This window comes from Hippocampus bargibanti, linkage group LG08 (genome assembly GCF_051943395.1).
Source record: "Hippocampus bargibanti isolate YZ-2025 linkage group LG08, ASM5194339v1, whole genome shotgun sequence".
NCBI classification, from domain to species: Eukaryota; Metazoa; Chordata; class Actinopteri; order Syngnathiformes; family Syngnathidae; genus Hippocampus; species Hippocampus bargibanti.
The window spans coordinates 16,890,241-16,902,499 of NC_142741.1; the positions used below are offsets into that span (position 1 = coordinate 16,890,241).

At 40.4% G+C, this 12,259-nt stretch overlaps 2 protein-coding genes across 5 annotated transcripts in view; one reads left to right on the forward strand and one right to left on the reverse strand.

Moving 5' to 3' along the window:
- The window catches only part of fgf14 (fibroblast growth factor 14), a 113,368-nt gene extending 109,341 nt beyond the window's left edge, over nt 1-4,027 (forward strand). For 2 of the 4 annotated variants that reach the window (XM_089002244.1, XM_089002241.1), the window contains exons 5-6: nt 345-449; nt 1,056-4,027. In XM_089002244.1, the coding sequence (XP_088858370.1) occupies nt 345-449; nt 1,056-1,123 (173 nt within the window). In that variant the 3' untranslated portion in view covers nt 1,124-4,027. Of the gene's footprint in view, nt 1-344 lie in introns of all 4 variants that reach the window. The other 2 variants (XM_089002242.1, XM_089002243.1) reach the window with 1 other exon arrangement.
- itgbl1 (integrin, beta-like 1) overlaps nt 3,642-12,259 on the reverse strand; it is a 47,657-nt gene continuing 39,039 nt past the window's right edge. Inside the window, exons 8-11 of the mRNA XM_089002240.1 lie at nt 7,698-7,814; nt 5,205-5,351; nt 4,804-4,917; nt 3,642-4,349 (exon numbers count right to left, since the gene is read on the reverse strand). Coding sequence (XP_088858366.1) covers nt 4,261-4,349; nt 4,804-4,917; nt 5,205-5,351; nt 7,698-7,814 — 467 coding nt within the window. The 3' untranslated portion in view covers nt 3,642-4,260. The remainder of the gene's footprint in view (nt 4,350-4,803; nt 4,918-5,204; nt 5,352-7,697; nt 7,815-12,259) is intronic.

The following is a 12,259-nucleotide window of genomic DNA, read 5'->3' on the forward strand; positions in this document are numbered from 1 at the left end:
AGGTTGTTCGTTTGGCCGATAACATTATGGCAAACATCATTTTCTGTAATCGGTAATGTGTACTCTGGCCAGCAAAAGTTGGCCAATGGCACCAAGTGGCCTGTATTGTGAAACAGCTGGAATCCTTGTCCTGCTAGCAGCCAGTTAAATCCTTGTGGGCAAGGGAGGTTACTTAAATTATGACTCATAAAGGTATTTTATTTATTTTTATTTTTTTATTGTTCATTTTATTGTCAGAGATCCCCAACATCCACTGTTTCACGGGATGTTCAGATGAGGACATTTTGACGAACAACTTGTTTGGCTTTTAAATTTGTCTTACAAATGACCAAATCTCTTCACAGTTGCCATGTATCGAGAGCCATCCCTGCATGACGTTGGAGAGACGGTACCCAAAGTGGCGGTCCCGGCCAGTAAAAGCACAAGTGAGCCAGTGGTGATGAACGGAGGTAAACCAGTAAGCAAGCCTGATAAACCCGCCTCATAGCCACGCCCACAACCCCCACCCTGACTGCTTGCTGTGTGTCGGGGTGATGGCGCAGGGTCTTTTCCCCCTTGCTGGAGCGTCTTTCCTCAGTGGATCCAGGCGAACCTTTCTTCTCTCTCTCCTCCATGTTTTTCTCTACCTTGTCCTCACCCTTTATTCCAGCTGTCTGGTGGAGGGATACTGAGGTTGGGGCTTGGGGAGGGTAGTGGAGGATTTCCTCAGTATAGGAGGACAACAACGGACCTTTCTGATACTGGAATGCCTTTAATAATTCCTCTGGAACTGTGAGGTTGTGGTGTGAATATATGTTTTACAGCCACTTTGATTGCTGAGGGTTCATACACAAAAAAGCTTTAAAAAAACAAAAAAAAAGAAATTACATTGAAAAAAAGTTCCCTTCTTTGATGCTCCACTACAGAGGAAGTCTGTGCACCTGCAGACCTATTTTCTATACCAAGGTTCACCAGCTATGTTCTAGGATAGCGGCTGTATAGCTAGAATAAATATGTGGACGACTGTCCTTTATTTTTTAATGACTATTTTCCCCTTTCTCTCTTCTCTTTTATAGAACCACTCACACAATTTCCACCTTTTGCCCCAAAAAGACACAAAAAGCACACCCATTCAGACACATGAAAATGATGGGATATTAATTTTTTTTTTTTGATTGCACCTGCAATTGGTGATGGAGTCCTAAAAACCACCACCGCAAAATCAGTGCAATGAGGCTCTCCGCGAAGACATTTGTAAAAAAAATAAAATAAAATAAATACATAAATAAAGGATGTGGGCGGCAGAAATACTGTATGGGAATGGTGTCTCCATATCATACGTCAAATCAAGCTCCATTTTAACTTCTTTGGGAAATCTATTTTTCTTGAAGTTTATTTCCGAGCATAGGCTATCGGAGTATCTCTGTCTGTGGACCTCAGTTGCCAACTTCTTGAACTTCTTGGAGTCAATACATTTGGCCAACATAATCTGTACGACATTGGAAGGCAGCCCTTCCGTGGCAGCAGCCACAACATTTTCAACATTTACTGGCCGCATGGGCAAGGTTGATCTTGAGTTCTGTTTCTCTTGCAGGAACCACATCATGTGTATTGTAAAATTTTCTCAAAAGACGTTTTTAAGAAGTAGGTTATTATTCAAGAGGAATCATGTCCGAGCTCAGCATGCAGAGTCCAGTAATGATTATTCTGGCCTATCATGTGCCTGTTTTCAAACTTTTTTTCCCGGCATGCAAAAAGCGGTTCCCAGTCCCCACTGGGCTAAAGGTGCCTCGCCCACCCAACCACCTACTCAACCATTTATCGGAGGCGTAGCATCGACAACATAACGAGAATCACGCTGCTCACTCTTAAATGACCAAAGGCTTCCCTCCAACCCCATTTCGACTCAGAAGATTCCTTGGAAATCCTCTCAAGTCATCGGCGCTTTCACTGTGATAGCTTTTCATTATGGAAACCCTTACGAGATCTTTGTGTGACGGCCGCCCTGCTCCACGACTCCTTTGAAAGGTCTTAACGATGTCATTTTTGCAGAGGTTTGTCTATCTTCAATTAGTAACGTGCATGTACTTTCAGAGGTGTCGGGATATACGCACTGTAGTGTAGGGCTTAACATGGGCATGTTGCTGGCTACGGCACCTTCACAAGCTCTTTGGCACTTTCTCCTTGTTACTCTTGTCATGACTGTTAGCAGATGATGACCAATCCTTGACATTTGACTTGCGTTTATCGTCCTTTCTGACTTGTTCGTTATTCATATAGGTTAAGAAATGTCTTTTTTTGTCATCCGAATAAAATACAATTGAAGTTTTTATTTGCTCGTATGAATAGATGCAAGAGCTGAAAAGTAAATTGTTATTGTGTTTGGGACGTGTGTGTCTGTGTAAATTGTTGGTCATCCAGGACATTGCAATCCACAAATAGAAGAAAATGTAATTGGATATTAAAAAATATATAGTTGCCGTCTCCTACACTTTAAAGACAACTAGCCATTTTTCTTGTTGAACTGGACTCCTTCAGAAAGGCAACTGGACAAACCTTCTGTTTCCCACCTTTGAAGACATTTTATTTCAAGAAAGAATACTGTAATGGTATTCTTTCATTCAATTTTGAAGGAAACCATGTTTCTTCTCACTTCATTCCCTTTTATTTAACTATCAAGGAAGCTGCAGTGGAAATAGACTTTGACAACTTTCAATCAACCAAGATTAAGTTAGTTGCCTTCCATTCAACTTTGAAACAACAAATTACTTCTGCTTGGTTGCTGTTCTGGACTTCCATTGAAATTTGAAAGTCCAGTTGCCTTCATTTCAACATCAGTGGTAATTCAAATGCCAACCTCAAGTTTGTAAGTGTTTACAATGTTAAAATATGTTTTGATCCACTCAGCAAATTTAATTTCTGCCATTTTTCTAATACGGGTCAACTCCCTTAATTCTGTCTGGTGCATGTACTTCTTTCGTATCAATCTTTTTTTTCTTTTCTTTGGCAATATGGAGAAATGTGTCGACGAACAGCATGTATCCATGTATCGTATGATATGTCTATCACCAACTGTTGGTATGTATCGCTGCATTTTTTTAAGAAACAACATATATGCATAGGGTTTTTTGACACAGTACAGTTTGTCTGATGTATAATTGCATATACAACACATATTTAAGTGAGAGAGTGCTGTAAATTTACTATGTAATGTTCAATAGACTGCAGTATATTTTTGAATCTGGTAGAGGTAACAAATTTGTTGCTGGGATCATAAAGGAGTATTAGACACACACTAAAAAGAAGAAAAGCAGTACCAAATTAAAGCGGACCAAACACCTTCAATATTCATTAAGTCAATAAATATCTCCTTTTATTCCTGCAGATCTTATTTCAAAAAATATTCCTCAACATTGAAAACCTTTTCCTTCTTTTTCAATGTGACCTCATACTCATTTGTTCATGAAAAAAAAAGTGGCTTAAAGTTTTGTGATTGGTTTTGGGAAAGAAAAAAAACGTTAACAATTTTGTAATGACCCTGCCTCATTGGGTCATGAGCTAAATCCCATCAAAATTGTAAAGGTTGGACGAAGATTCTCACCTGAGTGTACACTTTCAAAGATTCAAAAAGAGATTCACAAGGGTATGCACTCGATATGAAGTTCTATTTTCATTTCCAGTTTAATAGCCATATGTCAAAATTCTTTTGCACATATAAAGTATGGACTGTATGTCCTCTCAATTTTCTCCGCACTCATCTAGTGAGGAATATCCATACACAAGTGTGAGTCTTTTTTGTTTTTTGGGGCGACGGGCGGAAGAATAAAGAAATAGTCACGATTGAGATGATTTTTTTTTTTTAAAACAAATATGTAATACTATATACCATTGCAAGTTTGCCCATTTGGAGTTTTGTCATGTTATAAACCAAATTTGTAACCACGTATGTATGTCTAAGATCTTCGCATTGTTTTTCATGCAGTGTCGTTTCATGCGGCACATTTAATGTTTTATTAAAAAAAAAAAAAAACAAGAAAAAATATAAAAATGCTCAAACAATAATTTCTTTGCCTCATTCCTCATGCCTCAATTTCTTTGCCTCATTCATGTTAATTTGTCAACTTGCGTCCAATTTTGCATATCAGCGGAAAAAGTGTGATTAAAAAAAGTGACATTAACTTGACCAAAAAATAGCTTGGAGCCACTACAATACAGGAAATACAACCAAGTCCATGTTTTGCTTCTCCGAGCTTTTATTCTTTGTTGTTGTCCTTGAGGGTCTCAGTACTCCGCCCCCACCCAGATTTCGCACGCGTTCCCGGTCCAGCCGTCCCAGCACTCACAGGTGCCGCAGTTACACAGTCCATTCCCTGCAATGGTGGAGAATAGACACGTTGTGAATGATGAGGATATTTTAAACAAGATATCTCTTCTCACAACATGACTCTCGGGGAGCATCACTTGGGCAGTCACAAGTCTCACGGGGAAGAAACCAAATATAAGGGTGATAATTCCTTTTGTAAAAGAAACTGCGAAAAAAATATCATGCAGATTACATTGTGCTGTTTGAGTGTTTACTTTTTTTTAAGCATACGATATTTCATTGACAGTTTTTGACGTGCTCTGGTTAACCGCCCCATATGGTCTTGGCTTACGAGAAAAGTACCCAAAATATGAATTTGTAGCATCTTCTTTTGCCAAAGGAAAATTGAAAATTGACTGTGCTAAGCTCAGTAGGTACCATTCTGTCAGAAAGTTCCAAAGTACACACAGTACAGAACCTTTTGAATAAAATACTTGGGCATTCAAGTTCAGCTCGTGTACCTGTGCAGACAAGGTCATCATGTTTGTCACACTCTCTGTCATCACACTCGCAGTATTCTCCAGACACCCACCAGTCCTTGGTGGAACAGATACACTGGCCACAGTGACAGGACCCTGCAACATGGCAAAATACACGAGCGAGGCTTTAGGGTTTTTCTCCCGGTCCTCCGGTTTTCTCCCACATTCCCAAGAAAATGCATGGGATGTTGATTGAACACCAAATTGTCCTTTGAGGTGAGTGTGAGCGCGGATGCTTAAAACTCCACTCAGGCAGGTCGGAGCTGGAATCTGCACTGTGAAGTCGACGTGCTAACCACCTGACAACCGGGCCGCCTTTTATTATTGCTCTATAAATAGAGTTGAGTTGAGTTATTATGAACATTCAACTACCGATATGTTACCTTTGCCACTGCAGAGGACTCCATCGGCGGTCTCGCACTGCTCCTTGCTCTGTGTGTCACTTATGTCACATGACCTGGTATAGCGGCACTGCTTGCCAAACCAACCCTCCTCACAAATGCACCGTCCACACGAGCAGTAACCATGACCTGATGACAGACGACAGGAAGGAATAACATGAGGCAGGGCCAGGAAAAAAGAACATGTTTGTTTCCACAACATTCAGCGAATAGAATTGACAATTTGGATGGATGAATGAATGGAAGGATTTGCCTTCATTAGTCTCGCAGTGGAGAAATTTACATTTCACCGCAGCAAAGTGATGAAAGGAAAGGATGACTGCAGATTTTGCTACTATTTCAATACATTAGACCTACGATCAGACAGCACACTGAGTTAATTGTTGCACAAGGAACTTGTGATGAGAATGTAAAAAAGTGTGATGAACATTGGACAAGAACACAAACTTAGTATGATTTCAGATATTATTAAACATATCTCAATTCAGACGATCAGGTGAAGCATTGAATTCACTAGTCGCTGAGTAAGCGATCATAACTTAACTTCCGGTTGGCATGTAAACAAATTGGGATGTGTTGACATGTTTAAACCTGTTCACTACACAGCGACGAACTGTGATCTCAATGACCAACCCTGGAGGACCACTTGTAGTTACAGGACTTAAATATACTTTGTACACTTCAAGCTCTTGCATGGACTCCAGTACATTCAATTGCGCTATATCATTTAGAATCGTAGCAAGTCAAGTCGGCTGTGGTCAAGCAACGTTTTAAGTGCACCGACTTGTGTGTCTGCAAAAATATCACTACTTGTCCTAGTCTAGTCCGTGGGCAGATTCCCTCATATCAGATTTTCAGAGTATGAGAATTTTGCCTTATTGGTGATGTTTCCCTCCTTCCTTCATTGCTTTTAAAACACTTACATCAGTGTTTGAAATAACGTCTGCCCGGAGGCCCGGGGCGTACAACTTTTTCGTCGGGCGTACAACGTTCAAAACGTCACCGCCCGGGTGGCCGACAACTTCTTCAAGAGAAAAAAAATACTTTTTTTTAAAATCAAACATTTGTAAAGCAAAAGCTACAAGCACACCGCTACAAGCCACGTGGACTGCTCTTTCTAAGCCCCTTTCAAAACTTTCAAGTACACTTTACAGCAGGGGTCGGGAACCTATGGCTCGCGAGCCATATATGGCTCTTTTGATGATTGCATATGGCTCGCCGATAAATATTACATATTATAATACAAATTGTCGTTTTTTTCGTCGTTCATTTCCCGTTGGGGCTGCAGTTGGCGGAAAGTGCAATTTTGATTGGATGACACTGACCTAGAATTGCCGAAAGCGCCATGTTGATTGGATGATAGTGGCCGTCATGTTGAAACAGGTAAACGCCCCTTTAAATGAGCCCAACTTGTGCACTTCAGCGTGAATGCACCGGAGCATTGGAGGAGAGAAAATGTTCTGATTCTAATTTGCAACGAAACAATACCATCGATGAAACAGTCGAATGTCAGTGACATTTTAACAAGCCCCATGTTAACGTTAGCATCGACATACTTCTGCGAGAAGTAGATTGCAGATAGCAAGTGTGGAAGCTTATGAGCCGTGTGCAGGCTAGCGAGAAGTAACTTCGCCTCTGGACCGGCAAATTGAATTTCATTCCGATCGTTTTCCTGGATTTTTACCAAACACGAGGAACGGAAAACCATCCATGTTAACGGTGAGTACTATCACAAAGTTATTTTAAATAATACATTCTGATATTTTGTTGAAAAGTGGCCGCGTGTGTGTGTGTGCGCGCGCACGCGAGCGTTCGTATGTGCGCGCGCGCACGCGAGCGTCTGTATGTGCGCGCGCGCGTGCGTGTGGCTCTCGCTGAAAAACATTTCTAAATATTTTACTTTTATGGCTCTCTTCGTCAAAAAGGTTCCTGACCCCTGCTTTACAGTCACGGTATTGTCCGAAGCACGAAACAGGCTTCTGATTGGCTGCCGTGCTGATTATGCACATTGACAAACGAATTGGCAATTATATTGTTTCCAATGAGCAAGCTGAGTGAAAATACAACCTAACAAACATCAAAATGTCACAGGTAACATCAGCATGTGATTTCTGGAATTAAAAGCAGAGACCTGTCTCACTTTGCAGCAGTAGCTATACATGGCTATGGCTACCTCAATAAGTCAAGGCACGGAGATAGAATCACTGAGTTTGAGCGACGGAAGAGTGTTGGTTCAATTCATTTCTGCCCTGCCTTGCATAGAGCATAGTGCCACACATACTTGCTATGCATCTTATAAGCTGCTTTGATTGACAGTTCAGTGTATGTGACAAAAGAACAAGTAAATGGTTGAGTGTGACCAAAAGCGTACCAAACATTCTTTGTTAATAGAATCAAGCCAAGCCACCCTCCATTCTTGTTGTTTCTCTGCGCAACTTGATAAAAGTGTTTTTGAAATTTTGAATGTGCACTCACCCCCGCACACCTCCCCTGAGAGGTCTTCACACTGTCGGTCGTCACACTCACAGTTCTTGCCATGAACTCGACTGTCCCCAGGTGGGTGACAAGTACATTGTCCACACTGGCACTGACCTACAAAAGAGAAACAGACAGAAGATGGTGTATTCCCATTGAGATCTCTTTTGTGACGAAAGTGTTGGTAGCATTTATAGAAAAAGCATGTGTTTGCACTTAACAATTGTGTACGTAACTGAGTTGCAAAGAACACCGAAAGATGACAGTTTTTATAAGGATAAAATGAGTGGTGACACCCAAAAAAAACATCAGGTTGTGCATTCTTTTCAAGGTGACCAATCCCACACGTGAGGAGGACAAAGTCAACATGTTATTTATTGATCTTTTAGCAAGCGGTGTATTGAGATCACCAACAAAGCACACCAAATTAATCATGACTTTAAGTGCATAAATGGTCAATAAATGAACACAAACAAGTAAACCATTCTCCTATTAACTGGCAACCAGCCCAGGGACAAGCGTTATAAAAAATGGATGGAAGTTACCCACCCTAATATTTATCATATGCGATTGCATCATTATAATTCATGTGTCAAAAATGATTTCTCCACTTTAAAAGAAATAATTTTAAAACACTCTACCTTTCTGTTGATTAGAAATTATGTCCTGCTGGGCATCCTGCAAGTTTTTTGTTTTCTCGATTTCTAATCTCGGAAATATCAATCGAGGGCATACAATGATCCACGTCACAGCATCAAAGCCATCACATCAATGCTTATTTGGTCTGAAAACATCGTATTGCACCAGAAAGAGCCAGAAGAGAGCTTCCACGCTCCATATAAGGAATTTATCAGCCTGTGGAAACGGGCTGATTCATTCCTCCCAGGAGGTCGGTGGCCATTTTCTGTCTCTTTTTGGGTGATACATTTCCCCCAAATGTTGCCTCAAAATGGCATGGAATAAATTATTTAATCAATTGCAAACACGTATGCTTTCCTCTTCAGAACTATTTGAATCATATTCATAACTTGATGTGTAACAAGAAAGCATATTCTCCGAATCTGAAGCCATTGTTTTAATTCACCAGCAATGCAAGACGTACTGGCGTGACGTCACAAACTGGGGGCGGCACGTTCTGAAAATGCCCAATTCGCAGCTCAATTTTTTTGCAGATTTTGGACACTTTAAGGCATTTTTATTGGTGTTTTGCATTTGAATAAAAATATCATACTGGGTATTTTAGATGCTATAAAATGTTTTTCTGATGTCAGTTAGGAAACAAAAAAGTGATGGCGGTTGTCCTTTAAAGGACAACTGACGTCTCCGGACAAGTTGTGTCCATAATTTGTAAAATGGCTTCAAATGACTTCTAATAAGCGTATTTTACAAATATTCCACCACATATAGCTATATTTTACGTTTTAAGACTTACGCTGAATATTCCGGAAGTCTTGTTTTTGAGTTGGTGACTACTCTGTACGTGATGCCCCTGACCGAAAAAAGGACACATTGTAGAAGTCCTTCCATCACGTCAATGCATTTTGTTGTGCTTTTTTTGTCTGAAAACGTCATGTTGCACAAAAAAGAGCCAGAAGAGAGCGACCAGGCTCCATATAAGAAATTTATTAGCCTGTGGAAACGCAATACACTGTTATGTCTACAAGAGGTTCCCATTTTCTGCCTCCTTTTTGGTGATCCATTTCGCCCCAATGTTGCCTCAAAATGGCACGGAATGAATTATTTGATCAATTGCAAACATGTATGCTTTCCTCTTCAGAACTATTTGAATCATATTCATAACTGGATGTGTAACAAGAAAGCATATTCTCCGAATCTGAAGCCATTGTTTTAATTCTCCAGCAATGAAAGACATCTTGGCGTGACGTCACGAACTGGGAGCGGGACTTTCTGAAAATGCCCAATTCGCAGCTCAATTTTTTGCAGATTTAGGACACTTTAAGTCATTTTTATTGGTGTTTTGCATTTGAATAAAAATATCATACTGGGTGTTTTGTGTATTTTAGATGCTATAAAACGTTTTTTCTGATGTCAGTTACGAAACAAAAAAGTGACATCGGTTGTCCTTTAAAGGGCATTCTGAAAGTGCTACAATTGATGCCACGTGATTCGTGGACTTGCCATTCAGTGGTTCAGTAGTTGACCAAGTGTACCCAATAAATGAGCATTAAAGTACAATAGGCTCTTAGGCTATTTCAATATTCCTGAAAACCTGGGCTCAGCCCATTTTTAACATGTTTATTTTTATATTTTATATTTATGTACTTTTTGTGTTGTTGTTTCTCTATTCCCTGATTTTACTGCTATAAATTGGGAATTTATCTGAGACAAATCAGTTTTCTTATCTTATATTTTCTTATATATAGGGTTGCACCACACACACACACACACACACACACACACACACACACACACACACACACACACACACAACACACACACACAAATACACACACCACACACACACATACATATCCCCAGACCCATTAAGCGTGACACCATCTGTGCAAGGGAGTCAGTTGTCCTGGCAACCACTGATGTCATAACACCCGTGCCTTATCGATTATATCTGCCTGTCAAACCATCCACACCTGGAAAGGGAAAGAGAGAGCGAGAGAGAGAGAGAGAGGGGGGGGGATAGATACATCGAGAGAGAGACAGTCAGACAGACAGACAGACAGAAAGAGAGACAGAGAGAGAGAGAGGGAAACAAACAGATCCAGAGAGAGATAGAGAGACACTGAGTGAGTGAGTGAGTGAGTGAGTGAGTGAGTGAGTAAGTGAGTGAGTGAGTGAGTGAGTGAGAGAGAGAATAAGTGTGCATGTGTGCGTGTGTGTGAGAAATTTGTCACACTTTCTGAAAAGTCACGTCAGGTAAACGTCGCCAAGAGAAAATTTTGTTTTCATGGATAACTCTGAAGATGCACGGTGCTGACTGAGAGTGGTGGAGGACTAAATGTTGTTATTTTGAGTGCAGTGACACAAGGTCACTGGGCAGCCTGCTGCACATCACAGAAACAGAAGGGAGAAAAAATATACAGCATTCTAAGGATTCTAAAGATGACCTCTTTGCCACAGAGAAATGTGCCAATGAAAGAAGTGGAAGGTCAGCAAAGATGCAAGCAAAAATGGAGACACACAATCGTTTATGAATACAATGGAAATCACACATATTGTCTTCTAAAACATGCCAATGTTTGCATATCTTATCTTTCCAAAGAGACGGGTTCTCTTCTTATTAATCTCAGTCATTTTATTTCAATGTGTCCAACAATTAGTTTTCTATTCCATCCAATTGTGGCAGAGATTCCTATGCTGTCTTTGGTTATTGTTGTTTTTTGGGGGGCAGGACAAAATATTTGCGTCTTTTTGGGTTCCATTAAAAAAAGACATTGAATGTGAGGCATAGGTAGTGTTGTAATTCACCTTCTCTGTTTAGAGATGTTTTTTCCATCTTCATGTAGATGGCATTTATGCGGTGGCATAGCCTGCTACCCATCCAACTAACCTGTCTTCGTAGTGCTGTTTGGCAGAATTCTGCCAATTTTCAACCAAAAATACCTTTACTGCTCATATTCCCGCGTTTTTTGGTGTCTGGTTTCAGAAGTAGGATGGCTGTTGATGGCTTGGCCAGAATACCAAATGACCTCTGATCAAATACATGCCTCAGTACTCTTGCATATACAGTAAAGTCTCGTTATATCGATATCGGATATATCGATAGTCCCGGTTATATCGATACTATTTCTATGCACGCACGGAGAAAATTACATGCAAACAGGGTCGGATATATCGATAGTCCCGGTTATATCGATATTTTTTCGGACTCCCTTGGATATCGATATAACGAGACTTTACTGTATCATCAAAATGAGGCCATCCAAGCCCGGCTCTTTGACGTCAACAAACACAAACACAAACACTTGTTCACATATTAGATAAGAGCGCAAAGAGTTATCTGACAAAACTGATTCAAAAGAGGTATTTTTTGTCATTAAGACATCAGAGGCCGATTTTTTGTTGTCACGGTCAAGGTGCAAGTTTTCCCACCAAATTCACTGTTTCAAAGAAGATTAGAGGATAATACTCCTCACAATTGCGCTAATTATATTAAACCAATCCATTGGTAACTTAGTCAGTGACCTTCAGCTTTGTTTCAAAGTGAGTGTAGTACTACCAGCTGGTGACCAGTGAAGTGAGAATTCATTGGGATGACACATATCGTCAGAGAAGAGCTGTGGAGGGAAATCACATCGAAAATGTCACTCAGCCTGCCTCAGACATCTTTCGCATCGCCTCACAAAGTAAACTGCAGTAACCCCCTTTAAATCTGACCTTTTTCTGCACGCCAAATGCCAGACATGAGACTATATGGCCGTTCATTGCATTCCCATCACAGTTGGCAAGGGATTCCAATGATCAAAGCAGGTGTTTCCTTGAGGAAATACCTCATGGTGGAAAGAATGTGCTTTTGTGACTCAGGGAGAAGAATAATAAAAAAATTCCTTCAGGTTTGTGGTTCAGGTTTTTTTTTTGATCAACCT